The following is a 15,326-nucleotide window of genomic DNA, read 5'->3' on the forward strand; positions in this document are numbered from 1 at the left end:
CTTTGCCGATCCTCGCTTACGCCGCTGCCCCTCAGGCACTTGAGGGGAACCCGCGCGCCCGCCAAGGCGGGAAACCCAGCCCCGCCGGTGGAGCGTACCACTACCGGCCCTGCGGGGGGGCGGGCCCTGCGGGGGCGGGGCGGGCCCCCCTCCCCCGCTGGTGGGCTCGGCCTCCCCTCAGGTGCTTACAGCCTCCCCTCAGGTGCGGTGAGAGTCCCTCCTAAGACTCGGATATGTCCTCATTAGACAGGGACACCCGTTAATATATTTTATGGACCTAGGGTTTTATTGTTTTGTTTTGTTTTGTTTAGTTTTGGAAACAGGCTGTATAATTCCATTCCTGGAGCCCGATCTGCATTCTAGTATGTACATTTTCACCCTTCTGGGAAGGGAGTAGCCAAGATTCACAAATGCTTGTGGTTGAGCAAAACGACAAAAGTCAGGGGGTCTACAAAAGTGTGAAGTGGTATGTCAGTTCCTGACGAAGGGAAGGGAAGGTGCGGGAAGGGGGCTTCCAGGGTCTTGGATGGTCTTGATATCCCCTACAGTCCATGCTCACTTTGGCTTCACTCCTGCACTTGCACCGTGCTGGGTTGTGCTCCAGAAACTGAAACAACAGTGTTTGTCCTGGAAAAGTGCTGTCCTCTATTATTCTTTCTTAGACTGTGTTAGAACTAACAATCCTTGGCTATTACCAACATTTCTGTCTGTTATTACCAGCTTTCTTGGCTCCACAGCCATCCAGCTATCCGTGTTCGAGACGTACATTGAGACATACACCCTTATCTTCTGAGATCCTAGTGTATAAATGGAATTCATGTCCAAAATATTAAATACTCCATAGCTTTCTCAGATGACCTGGTTTTGTCTGTAATGGTGAGGGAAGATGTTACATCTGGAATACTTTTTGGTGCTGTCCCCAGGAACAGAAACTGTCTGCTGTGGAAATCAGAAGATGTGGGTGCATGCAGGACCCTTTTTACCTGCAAACACCCAGAGAAATAACAATCTACTAGTAATGGTCACAAATGCTGTTTTGCAGGCTGCTCTTTCATCAAAACAGCTGTGGATTTGTTGTGTCCACTGGGACACTGACTAGACAAATCGATGAAAATAATTTTCATGGGTAGAAGGTCTGCAGCTGAGATACGAGTGGGGAAAGGACACAGTGCCAAGTGTGTCATGGACAGATATTAATAGAGAAAGAGGTACTCAGGGAACTCAGTACATGCTACTCATGTTTTCTAGCTCACTTTTCCTGCACCACATACCAATTTTTACAAAACCTATTTCCCAGTTTCAGATGTCCTTGTAAATTGCACAAAAGTTTCAGAAGTTTTTATACTTTCAAAAAATTATAATTAAAATTTTGTAATTGAAGTTAATAAAACTGTTGGTCACAGCAATTAATGTTCCTTTTAGATTTAGAAAAAAGTGCAGTCACTGTTGGTTACTGTAGAGAGAAAAACCCACCAAAATCTTGAGTAGTGAGCATTTTACTGCACAGTAAACCACAATATATTGCACAGACTGTTTTTTGTGTTGCTTAGCTGTAGTTTTATTGTATGGATTACATTCATAGGAAGACAGGAAGTGAAGACTGACATCTAATTCTTATGATTAGACAAAAATGTTACCCAGTGTCCACATATTATATATGTAATAATGCTGTGCTAAAAGACCCATATATAAATATGTCGTTTGACCTCTGGGAATCACCTCATAGTGATTACTATGAACACTCTGGGGGAAAATGCAGAAAATAAACATTGAGGGAAAAATGTTTGAGATTTTGACACAGAAAGACATGGAATGAAGTCTATAAGCCAGGGATAGAACATTTAGCCTGTAAAAGGTTTAACAGTCAGTAAATATTCTTTTTTTCAGCTTTTAAAATATTGCTGCTGAATTAAGCAGTTTAACATTGCAAATCACATCTCTGAAAGATGAGATTTTTATCTGTATTTCATTTAGAGTTCATTCTAATATTTTTGTCCTTTTATAGGGTAGTAATTTCTCATGCAAGATGGTTCAAGAGTCTGATGGTCATTGAAAAAATGTTTGACATCCACTGTATTAGGCAGGAAAGCAGCAGGTAGCTGATGATGCACACTGCAACCTACAGAGTTTATAACACAAAGGGAAAACACTGATGCCTTTTATTGCCATTGCAAGCATTCCTGTAAAATAAACTGCTGCACCAAAGACCTGTGATAAGACATTGTTTCATATTCTGTTTCTCACAAACAGCATCATTTCTGTACATTTAAAATCTCATGGTTAGGCTTGAGCAGAGTTTTAATGATCTTTCTGCCATTTTGATGGTCTTCAATAGCCTTCTGTACAACCCAAGCCATCTCAAATGGGTGTGTCAGATTCCTTCACAGGGTTAAGCTTTGCAAGATTCAATGCAGTTTACAAAATTATTAGTTGTCTTTTTCTGAAGAACACATGGAAGGAAGAGCATACCTGCTCTGGACTGTCAGAACACTCATCCCAGTGTTTAGCAGAGTATCACATTGACTTTAGTGTCAGATTACAGTAGAGCTTAATAAGATGGGAGTATAATTTGTACCCTCATGCATCTTGGACATCAGTGTACTGTTTGACTTTTTTTTTAACATCATCCTTTTGATGAAAGGATATGTTCTTCTGGTTTAGGAGATGAAAGCTGTCAGGTGTAGAAATACCCATTTCTGTTGCGTTCTCCAAAATGTTTATATTTGTCCAAAGAATGAAAGCAGAAATATACAGAAAATACATAAAAATACATGTTTATTTGTATTTGGTTTGCATGGCCAAGTTGTGGTAACAGGGGAAGAGTGGGGAGAGCTACCAGAGTGGCTTCTTTGAGATACTGCCAGAAGCTTTCCCCATGTCTGGCAGAGCCAGTGCCAGCTGGTTCCAAGACAGACTCACTGCTGGCCAAGGCAAATCCCATCAGGGACAGTAGAACCACCTCTGTGATACTGTATTTAAAAAGGAGAAGAAGTTACTGTGCAGTTGTAATGGTGCTCAGAGAAGGGAGGAGTGAGAATATGTGAGAGGAACAGCTCTGCAGAAACCAAGGTTAGTGAGAAGGAGGGGCAGGAGGTGCTTCAGGCACTGGAGCAGAGATTCCCCTGCAGCCCATGCTGAGATCCTGGTGAGGCAGCTGTGCCCCTGCAGCCCATGCAGGTCAATGCCAGAGCAGATGGATGCCCAAAGGGAGGCTGTGACCCTGTGGGAAATCCATGCTGGAGCACGCTTTTGTCATGCTGTCACAGGTTTGCTAGTAGGATTAGTTACCCTGTGAGGGACCCATGCTGGAGCCAGCTGTTCTTGAAGGACTGCACCCCATGGGAAAAGACTCATGCTGGAGCAGTTCATGAAGAACTGCAGCTCATGAGAAGGACTGACACTGGAGAAGCTGATGGAGAGCAGTCTCCTGCAGGAGGGACCCCACACTGAAGCAGGGGAAGGACTCTTCTTCCTGAGCAGCAGCAGGAACATGTGGTGAAGTGACCATAACCCCCATACCTGTCTCCTTGCACTGCTGGTGGGGAGGAAGTAGAGCTGGGAAAGGAGGGAGGTGTGAGTGGAAAGCATTTTTAAGATTTGTTTTATTTCTTGTTATCCAGCCCTGTTTCTGATTTGTAATAAATTCAATCTATTTGCCCCAAGTTAAGTCTGTTTTGCCTGTGATTATTGATGAGTGACCTCCCTCTGTTTTTATTTCAACTCATGAACCCTTTGTTATACTTTTTTCTCCCCTGTCCAGCTGGAGAGGGGAGTGGTAGAGCAGCTTTGGTAGGTACCTGCCCATGAAGCCAGAGTCAACCCACCACATTATTAAAGTACGGTAATATAGTAGAACACATTTAAATAGATAAATATAGAAATAAATAAACAAATAAATAAATATATGTGTGTGTGTGTGTGAGTGTGTGTGTGTGTGAGTGTGTGTGTGTATGAGCAAATATACCTGCTAAAACAGTATCTGTAGCCATTAAAATCACCTCAGGGAAAAAAGTTGTTCATGTTTGTTACCTAAATATTGGGGTGGGATTCTTAAGGTGAAAAAAAAAAAATTCACTTACTTTCAGCATGTGTTTTAGCTGTTATTTAGAAACAGAACAGAAATTTCTGTTCACAAAGTATTTTTTTCCTCTGTTCTTGTGTCTTTTGCTTGTCAAAGGATGACCTAATCTTTGGTTTATAGCTTCAGTAGTTGAAAAACAAAATTGTTTAGCATTTGTGATTTAGCATTTGTGATTATGGTATGTATCAAAATAAATGTTTAATTTTTTTGTAACAAGAGACTGGTAAAGAGTAAATTTCTAATATTCCTCATATGAATCCCATACCTTGCAATTTTAACAGGAATGTTCTGTGTTGCAGTATGAACTAAAAAAACAAACAAAACAGTAAACACTAGGTAAATGGATGGCAAATATCTCCTAAAATGTGTATCATTCAGTGAATCTGTGAAATCCCACACAATCTTCTGTGTGAGCTGTACTACATGCTCACTGTAAAATGGCTTTGTTTTGCCTTGAGAAATAACTTCCCAAGTGGAGCTAGTGGAAAACTAGCTCATTGTATCTTGCTGTCTGCAAGTCTTTGTCTGGAATAGCCTGCATTCTTCTGCAGCATAACTCATAATAAAATACTTAGCCATATGGAATTAAGGTAGCCTGTTCCACTGCTTTGTTGTGTAGACTGGTATGTACTGTTCACAAAATGAAAAAGCCCCTCATATATCATTAGAGTCTGAGACCTTTGCAGTCATTTAGCTGGTCAAAACAACGCTTTTGTTTTAAAAGTTTCGAGCAGGAGGGAAAGCTTTAATTTCTAGCACAGCTTGTTTTTCTTTTTCTGACACAGATGTTTTTTTCATAGATCACAGAATCATAGAATGGCCTGGGTTGGAAGGGGCCTTAAAGGTTGTGTAGTTCCAACCCCCTGGTGTGGGCAGTGATGCTTTTTGCTGGGTTGCTCACAACTCCATCCATCCTGGCCCTAAAGACTTGCAGGGGTCGACATCCACAGCTTCTCTGGATATGTATATATCTATGGCAGAACAGAAATCAAATACCTAGACTAAATAATTTAACTACATTAAAACAAAAGTTTAATCTATGCTACAGGGAAGAGACTGTCTATCTATAGTCAGTTATTCTTGTGCCCTGAGTTCTTCAGTTGTCAAGTATTCTTCATTAGAGTGTATCAATGGCATCCATTTGGAACCACTTCCAGAAAGAATGTAATTATGCAAAACCAGATTCTTGATTTGGCTGAAAATCTTGAAGTCATTAGTACAATTTTATTTTCAGAAGATTTTCAGTTTTCAAATTACTGTTTACTATTTATACTGCATGCATGTCAGCATTCCAATCATGTCAAAATTCTGTCCTGCAAGACATGGTGCAAGCTACAAAACCTCCCAGTCTTTTCTTGGAAGAATTTAACAGATATTCTATTAACTTTAAATAGGATATGACAAAGATGACTGATGAATCTAGTCATCAGAGATCAAGAATAATAGAGAAAGGAGAATGAACTCAAGAGAAGTAATTGTGTTGCTTCCTGGCTTTCTAAGTAATCTCACATGCATTCCTGTAGTTTCCCATCGACATTGGATTTATCTTTCTGTTGAATGCTGATGGGTCAAACCATTATAATTTCAATTTTAAGCACAAATATAACAATTATAATCTTACAATTTATTTATAATTCTGGATCTCTTGGAGTTTTAAAATAGTGCTGAACTTTTGACCTAGTTTTCTTGTACACCTAAAAAACCAGGGTGGTAGTGAATGTTTAAACCATGCAAACATCTGACAAGGAGCATATTATCTGATATACATTTCTCTGAAGTCACAGAATATTCTGAGCTGGAGGGGACCCAGAAGGATAACCAACTCTAAAGTGAATGCCTGATACAGGGATAAAACCTACGATCTCAGTGTTGTTAGCACCATGTTCTAACAGTACACCAAAGGATGTTTTGTTAGTGAATACATTTTCCAGTGATTATCAAATCTTGTCTTATTGATCCTATTGGAAGCTGTCCATTTAGATGATATTTTCTTTGTTTTACTTTTTTCTCCATTGGTTATTACTCCTTCTCCTATAGAAGTTAAACAGCTGCAGGCAGTCTTGTGAGAAAGGAATACTTGTGCCTTGTGGATAATTTACTACATCATTCCCTGTGGAATCAGGAAAACTTGTAAAGACACTTGTCTATTGTATTTCTATTTCTGACAGTGCTCAATTTCAGTGCCAAGCTGAAAGCATACATTTTGCTTCTAAATAGTCATTTAATACCTTCCTCAATAAAGTAAATTCAGAAGGTTGTTGTAATTGATTGGTGATTGGTGAAGATCAGCTAATTAATACTAACCACATTCAAAAGAAAGTGACACAACTTTGCCATTATTTATACTATAAAGGCAAGAGACCATGTGTCCCTGGAACTTTTCATAAAATAGGTCATTCTTTGGCTAGTCTGTTCTTGGTATTTGACTGTGACCACAAAGTGTATGAACTCAACAGAGTAAAATTTCACATCTTCAAACACATTAGGTTTACAAATCTAATTGCAGTTAACACAGGAACTTGTCCAGAGTGGCACATTGTTCCAGCAGTAGTTTGGCTCAGAGGACGTCACTCAAAATTTTCATGGCATTTCAGGGCACTAGAAAATCCTTCTTACTCCACCAAAAATATGCTGTGAGAGAGAAAGAATTCTACCACACAGCTAAAAATTTGGTTTAAGGAACCCCACACAGCTACACCACAGGTGGAAGATAGGATGCTTATAATGATCTCTGGGTAACAACCCCAGTGTGCTCAGATGTCTGTTGAAGAAGGGTTGGAGCTACTCATTTGGTAGCACAGTTTTAGCTAGGAATCATGTTGTCTTTAGTAAATTTCCAAGCCTGAGCCTTACTATTCAAGGAATGTACATTTAGCTGGCTCAAAGACTTAGTTCCTGAAGGAGTTTTTCATTCAGAAGGGCAAGGTTGGTATTTCCTCTGTAACCTGAGACTGTAGCACTGTACATGCTACACAGATAGCTGGGAAATAGATCTGAAAAGTTTTAGTATGAGGAAGTTAACTGACACTGCATTCTTGTTCTATAGTTTATGTCTTTCTAGTATAATATTGTAAAGGTTTCATATTCAAGGGAAATAATATATAAAAATATATAAAAAACACTAACAAAAGACAAATCACATTCCTGGCATGTCTAAGTCTCAGCTAACTGTTATGGAAAGATTTCACTTCCTTCAGTACGAGCTTAAAAGCAGACCAGGGACAGTAGTGGAAGCATCATTTGTAGCATTGTAATGGGAAGCTATAGAAAGCTGTAAAACATAAGCTCTTCAACTTTGGTCTTACTCCCACTTAGCCTTCTGCAGACTTATTTCATCCAGTGTTGAGAGGGGAGTTCACCTATTCTCTTACAAATTACCACACGATGTGTGATGATCTGCTTACTCAGACTAAATTCAGGAAGCTAATGTATCATTATTCAGCTAATTTTCATATATTAGTATAAAGCAGCTTATATTATGCAAGAGAAATACCAAAAACTGTAGTGATAAAAATTAAGCCTTTCAAACAGCATGCTAGTTTACTAGATGCATCGATTTTAGTAACTGCATCTGCGTACCATGTGACTGCTGGCAGCTGTTCTGCTATGCCTGTTTCTCTGACACCACTGGTAGTTTCTCTTCTACTTCTGAATGTTTCCTACTCTAATAGCCCTAATTAGAGAAGATAAGGAAGCACTTGCTCAATACAGTTATGCCATACTGTTTAAGTAGTATACTAATAACAGAAATGGATTTGGATTACATCTTGCTTCTGTGTGGCCTGAGGGCATGGTTTCCATGGCAGTTAAAGCACTGACTGTGTATGCAATTAATAATGATTAGTCAGAGAGAGGAATTTGTACTGTTAAATTACATTTAGACAGAGTCAGTTCCATGAGAGAACTATATCCACTCGTACCTCCTCAAAGTCAATTGATGATAAAAGATAAATTCTTACCAATTTCACCATCTTGGTGAAATAGATATTCTGTGTTAAGCTGAAAAATTGCTATTGCAAAACTAAGATTCTGTAGTGCTTTCATGTTTTCCCACCACGCAAGTTTGCATTTCTTCTTTAATAAAAATAGTATCAGGCTCCAAACATTTTCTCCCTTCTCTTCTCAGATCAGGTAGTGTGCATCAGGCACTCCTGTTTTGTGTCTGGTAATGGGCCCTACAGCTAGCAAATCTCAATGCAGGAAAGAAAGATGCCTGTGGCTAAAGTCATATGGTTTGAAGTTTCTCTATGAACCAGAGAATTACTTCTCATTCTTATAACTAAGATGATGCATATGTTATTATATATACTAAACTGTATATGACAGTAAATTGTTCCCAGCAGAGACTATCATCATTAAATTGAAGCATTTCTAAAATTATGGCAGGTCTAAAGAGCACTCAACTGTTCTTTAATACTCCATTTTAAAATAGAAAATATACCTTTGATAATGTTAATTTTCATTCAGACTGAACAGCTCTCATAATCTGCTGATTTCACTTCCTGTATCGTAAGTCAGAAAAAATATTTCACCCTAAGTAGTAAAGAATAGTAGTGTAAGTCATTATGTTTGACAAAATTATTTATCTTAGTGGAAACTGGTATAGATGCTTTTTTCAGTTTCTTGTAACACTAAGCCTTGGAAATTTACATTGTCTTTGACGAATAAAAAGAGGCTCAAATTCAAACTTTTCCAAACCAAGGTGGCTTCTTGCTGATTCTGCCAGGTAATCTATGAACAAAGTGTCATTCTAAGGAAGGGAACACATGCAGGCAGTTTACATGCAGGCTGGCCAATGTGTTTGAGATGGGCTTTAAAGTGAAGGACTTTGGGGTGGGATTCAACATGGCAACACTCACACCACTGCATTAGGAAATAGACCAGGCCAACCACAGCAGTGGTTAATGTTCCCTAGATGCCTTCAAAGGTAAGAACCAGAAGGTCAGTCACCTCAAGGCAGGTGCGTGTGCGTGTGCGTATGCGTGTGTGTGTTTGTGATAATTCTCCTCCAACCCTCCTGTGAGACTGCCGTGCCCACTTACTCCCTGGAATGCTTGTAGGCCAATGCATGCAGCATAGGGAATAAAAAAGCCTTCTATTATGTAATGCTTAGCTGGGTAGATGAGGGGAAAGCAGTGGATGTTGTCTGCCTGGATTTTGGCAAGGCTTTTTAATTCTATCTCCTGTAACATCCTCACAGGAAGCTCAGGAAGCACAGGTTGATGAGTGGACAATGGGGTGGGTTGAGAACTGACTGGCAGAGCTCAGAGGGCTGTGATCAGCAGTGCAGAGTGCAGTTGGAGGCCTGTGGTGTTCCCCAGGGGTCAGTACTGGGTCCAGTCTTGTTCAGCTTATTGGTCAGTGACCTGGATGAAGGAACAAGCTGGCAGATGGCACAGGACTGAGAGGAGTGGTTGATACACCAGGAGCCTGTGTGATACCTGGACAGGCTGGAGAGTTGAGTGGAGAAGAACCTAATGAAGTTCAACAAAGGCAAATGCAGGGTCCTGCAGCTGGGGAGGAAGAAACCCATGCACCAGTACAGGCTGGGGACTAGCCTGTCAATCACAGGATGTTCAGGCAGCACATAAATGGGCCAGCTAAACTGGTAACATGTCTTGGCCAGCTCTGGGTACAGTATGTCTTATCTCTCCATAATCTCACAAATGCATTAGTGAAAACACTGATCCATAAGGCATTGTTTCTGTTCTAAGAAAAGTCGGTTTATGCTTTATTCTACAAGAAATATTTGATTTCTCCTAATAAAATATCTATTTTCCATTAAAAAAATTAATTATCTGCAAAAAAACACATTGTGTCCAGACAAATGAAAGACTTTTTTATTTATTAAACTTTGAGAAAGACAAACAAACACTAACATAGAGAAAGTTAAATAGAGACTGAAAGACACGTTTTCTGACCGGCATATCATGGCTTGTGTGACCAGTAAGTACCAAAATGACATTCTGAGTTTGACTGAGGTATTTAACTATTTTTGGCAATAGAAACAGAGTAAGAAACTTCTTTCAAACACACACATAGGCATTACTTGCATTAGTGTCTATCATCTATGAAATTTTATATGAAACTAAATAATGTAGCTGTTAGAAAATTATAGCAGCAAATTAGCAGAATATCTAATGCACATTTACCATAAAGTACGTGCTAAACTTAAAAATCCCACCCAGTAGTTGGGCCCAGTTGTGTAGCACTTGGTCACAAATAGAGCATCAGTTCTGTTGGAGACATAAGCAAGACCCGAATTTGCTGCATATCATACACTTCTGTTCAGGTCAGAGTAAAGAAATGAATGTTCCTATTTGCTTTCTGAGAAGAACCCTGCTGTGATGAAACCATGGCCTAGGAAGGTAACTCCTGAAACAGTTTATAATAACTGTTAATTGCAAAGCTCTATCAGGTTCTTAACATATGCAAGAACAGAGAGCTTCCCCACCTTTCCTTCTGAAAGTCCGCCTAACACAGTCAGAGGAGATGCTGTTAGGCTGCAAAAACAAAAACCACGTTTGAACAATACTGCACTTGATCCCCTTGTTCCACTGAAGTATTTTAATCCTGTTATATCTTTAAAAATTAACTGCTGGCTAACTTCTGAAGTCCTTAAGTAATTTGTTTTATAAAGACTTTATGTGGCACAGACTAATAAATGTAGTGATACCTTTGGCTCTGGAAGGAACTTCAGAAGTTGGTCAAATATGAAGATACTATGCTGCTAAGTTATCAGAGCTTATTCACATGTCCTCAAAAATTTTCAGTGAAAGTTTAGTTGCACAGTGTTTAATACTGTGGTCAACAAGATTTTACATAAAAAAGTGTATTATTATTATTATTATTAGCATTAACTAGAATCTGATGAAGAACATAATAATTTGCCCAAGTATGCTGGATATTTTAAAATTTTACACAGAACTTTAAATTGCATGTTTATTTCTAAACTAGTTACCGCAAGAAAGTAATAGAATCAGTTACTTTTAAGTTCCTACAATATTTTTTATTTTTTCTACAGGTTTTTTTTGAGATATAAAATGGCTCTGTAAAAATCTATTTTTTCTTTTAGCTGTGAACAAAATTTTAAAAACCCCAAAACTCCTTTTTAGGACTGCAGCAATTACATCATTTAAATGGGTCACTATAATTGAACTGTATTTAACTGTACAGTATTTAGTGTAATAGAAAACATTTATGGTTTTATGACCAAAGTATTAAAATATATTTTACCAATTTATATAAATCAAAATAGACTTAGTCAAGGTATTTTTGTGTTTTCACCTATATGATCAGTTCCCAATTATTGATATAAAGATCTCTGCCAACAGCAGTTTTTTCTAAATTCTTACACTTTAAACCACCTGATTTTTAACTTTATCAAAATGCACAATTTACTGTACATTAAACAGCAATTTCAAGGCTTAATTTCACAAAAATCAACACCCACAAGAACAAGACAAAACAGCCTCAAGACAAATTCATAGATAATATTTACAGAACACAATAGGAATATTTTGATGTATATTTTAGGCTGCAACATTTCAGATAAAATTATAGGAACCAGAAAAAACTTTTAGACTTCATTTTGGTTTCAGCATACAAGCCCCAAACTGACTCTCTGCTGTGAAACACTACACACACCAAATCAATGAAGAGCTATGGCATGATTTTGTTCAGCTGGTCTGTGCTCACATAGCCACAAGACACGTTGAATTCCTTGTCTGGCACCGGCAGTGCGGTCGCGTTGAGCACAAGGCCTTGTGGAGACTGAACGATGTGGATTGATGTATAGTCTGCGACAGGCAACTCTGAACTTGGGGGTGATGCTATCGAAGCTCCAAGATTGGCAACAGTAGTGGTAAGGCTCTCTGTGGTGAAGTAGCCATCTTCATTATAGCCTTGTTCCGGAACACGTGGCTCATTCTCTTCGTGGGAAGTCACAGCAATGCATTTTTTCACATCTGCCTCACAGAAATAGGTGTTGTCCATGGTGAAGTTTTGTTCTGTGCAGCTTTCGCGCTGTGCTCTCCCCAACTTGGATTTCTGCCCTGGTGATAGTACAACCCTGCCTGCTGGAGTGATATCACTCACTTGAGCATAGAAGTCTGTACTTGTCAGTGAATTCTGGTTGCTTATCTGGGTATGGACTGACGGACGGGGTGACGCATCGCTGTCTCCAAAGGGTGCCCACAGGTGGCTGTTTTCAGACTGAGTATTCCTATGCTGGCGTTGTGGGTCTGTGTTGGCCAGGTTTGGAAGTGACTCGTCTTTATCTTGTCTGTCAAGGCACAAGAGATCCTCTTCTTTTTCAGTAGCCTTTTTGAACTGATCGCTATCAGAGGTGGCATCACACGTGTCACTTGCACTGAAGTCTGTCTCTGGAATATCTGGTTCACAACAACTGGCCCGTCCAGAATCATCATCCTTTGCTCCCAAGCAACCGTGAGATTTCAGATGATCTTCACTCAGGAGCCTGTCAGTGTCTGAGGCTCTGTTCTTTTCATCAGGGTCTTCTATATCCAGCTCAATAAACTCAACCCACAAGTCATCGCTGTATAGCTGTGTCTTGTAGTTGTCATGGCAGGCTAAGATGGAATTCACTTCATCTAGCTTTCCTTTCTACAAAGCAAATAAAAAAGGATTTTATAAAGGCATTAATACAAGTGCTTGTGCTTTTTATGATATTAACTTATGTAAAGATGACTGTAGTTATGTAATAATTACAAAGGGATTCAAAATTATTTAATGCAAACTAATTCTATGGCAATTCCCCAAATGTCAGAATTTTCTTCTACAAAATTTTTCTGCCTGGGACAACAGTTGTCATCTGCTACTACTGCAAAGATTCTCAGCATAGATTTTGGAGTTCAATATTACCTTCAAAAGATCTGGGTCAATCCCTTTAATCTTTGGAACTGGCACAGGAGGAAAAATAAGCATTTTTATCCTGGAAAAAAAAAAAAGAGGCTTTTGATTTACAGTTGTCTTTTTTGAGGAATTTAAAAGACAGGCTTTACATTGCATTTATGTTTAATTACTTCAAAACCTAAATGTTTGAAACTGACATTTCAAATACTCCTAAGAAAAAGAAGTAACGTTTTCTCTCATGGCAAATTAAGAAATAACTTTCCTGCAAGGTTCCTTTTTGAAATCACTTAAATTTATGTGGAAATCCATTTTGGAGTCTGGTCTTTGACAAGTCAATGCTGTATAGAAAGAGAATAGATTCCTAGAGCTCTGTCAATAGATTCCCTTTTTACATACTTTTCAATGGAACCTGATACAAACCTCAGTATGTGGTGACTTTTCCAAAATTTTTTCAGGGACACATTAGCCTTGCATGTGCCCAATAAATTTAAATAGGGGAACAAAGAATGGGAATTGATGGAAAGAGTGAATTACTCTAGAACTATTAAATAAAAATGAAAAACATCTGCAAAAATTTAGGCTAGTATTTTGCCATCTCTATGACAGTTCTGCTTTTTGAATTATTGGTGCAGCAAGTAATATATAATTAAGGCAGGCATTTACACTTGTAGAGAAAGGTCTAGAAACTTGCTTGGGCATTTGCAGGCTGTGGAAATACATATTATTCTAATCCTTCATAAAGTGCATTCCTAATTTTTTAGGGGACCAAAAAACTCTCCAAACCAAACCACCCCCTCTGCCCCCCCAATTCTAATAGAAGGATGATTTTCCCTTGATAATAATCCAACAGTAGCTGGTCATGCCAATCTCTTCCATTTTACCTCCCTGCTTCTTTTGCCAACAGATAAAGAAAAGGAAAATTCAAATTTCTCTTTATACTAGGTTAACTGCAGAAATTAAGAAAACAGTAGATGGTAGATACAAATCCAAATATTAGTTTTTCGGCGTTTTTAGTGACCTTGGTGAGGTCCAGAGAGGGTCATAGAAGTCTTAAAGAGTGCTTAGAGAGAAATTTAGGCACCTTTGGCTTAACCATGGCATATCAAAATTCCTCATATGTTTCTGGTTTTGAGCAGATCCTCAGTGTTCTGCCCAACAAGCCTAATGAGAGCCAGAAATCCAGTAACTTTCCACTTAATCCCTGGGGAGGCAGTGTGAACTGGTTGGGCTATCAGGGTTAGGACTTGTGCTTTACAGTTGAATCCACAAACCAGGTATTCTGACAGGACTAAGCATTGCTTCTAATGAAACAAAGAATTTTACCACTCACTGCCTGGAGAAGACATTAGGGAGGGAGAACTATACTCTGCTCTTTTCTTAGCCTAGCATTATTCAAGCTTTCATAATGACCTAAACCTATGGCATCTGTCCTAGAGAGACTCGTTCAGAGCCTGTGAGATCAGAACTGAGGAAAATATGAATTGGTATCTTTCAGAATCAGGAGGAAACCAAGCCTGGACATTTTGCATTATGGAAAACCTATGCAGGCTGGTTCTCTGCAGAATACATTGCCATTCTGGACCACTACATGGTCCAGTTTGAAGGAAAGGGCGTAAACCCACAGTCCAGAAAGACTTTCCACGTGGAGGTCCTCAGTGGAGAAAAGCTTCTTCCAGCATTCATGATTAGCATGGAAGGTATTTATAAACTCTGATCAGAAATATGCTCCAGATCTCAGGATTTTCTGAGACTATGCCACCCCTTGTTTAGTGTGCTGACCTTAGCTCCTGGTGCCACATGCACATTGCTCCATTCTGACACATCAGGCTTTTGTCATGAATTTTATCAGGAGCCTTGCCTTTAAATCTGGGATTGGGATGCTATTGCAGAAAATGGCTTCCTGAATTTAAACCCTGTCAAACCATGGAGCTTGCTTAAATATAAGACTACTGCTTAATGAAAAAATATTTTTTCAGATCTGCTCCAGATGCACCATATTGTTTTAATTGCAATATGTGAAATGAAACATAAGGTGCAAAACTACTCAGTGTTCACTTTCAAAGTGTATATACACCACTGACAACATGTGTGTGTGCACTGGGTCTTGACCATGGTGTTGCTCCATAGTGTACAACAGAACTTATATGACATCCAAGTTGAATTCTGTCAAAACTTATTCCTGGAAACACATATTAGGGGATTAATTAATTTTAAGACCTGTCATTTTATGTATGTTTCATTCTTTCATTTTTGTATATGACACAATTTTGTCATTTTTACAAACAATGCAATTCAAAATTGTTTCATTTTATTCCTGTTGTATACAGGAGCAATTTATTCACAGAGACCAAATATTCCCCTATGACTCAAG

At 38.9% G+C, this 15,326-nt stretch overlaps 1 protein-coding gene across 2 annotated transcripts in view; it reads right to left on the bottom strand.

Moving 5' to 3' along the window:
* Positions 1–9,894: 9,894 nt before the first annotated feature.
* The window catches only part of GHR (growth hormone receptor), a 119,282-nt gene continuing 113,850 nt past the window's right edge, over positions 9,895–15,326 (bottom strand). For both annotated transcript variants that reach the window (XM_014261823.2, XM_014261824.2), the window contains exons 9-10: positions 12,965–13,034; positions 9,895–12,706 (exon numbers count right to left, since the gene is read on the bottom strand). In XM_014261823.2, coding sequence (XP_014117298.1) covers positions 11,744–12,706; positions 12,965–13,034 — 1,033 coding nt within the window. In that variant the 3' untranslated portion in view covers positions 9,895–11,743. The remainder of the gene's footprint in view (positions 12,707–12,964; positions 13,035–15,326) is intronic.

The sequence above is a fragment of the Pseudopodoces humilis genome, chromosome 4 (genome assembly GCF_049639895.1).
Source record: "Pseudopodoces humilis isolate 2021_Gansu_Grassland_sample_001 chromosome 4, ASM4963989v1, whole genome shotgun sequence".
Classification (NCBI taxonomy): domain Eukaryota; kingdom Metazoa; phylum Chordata; class Aves; order Passeriformes; family Paridae; genus Pseudopodoces; species Pseudopodoces humilis.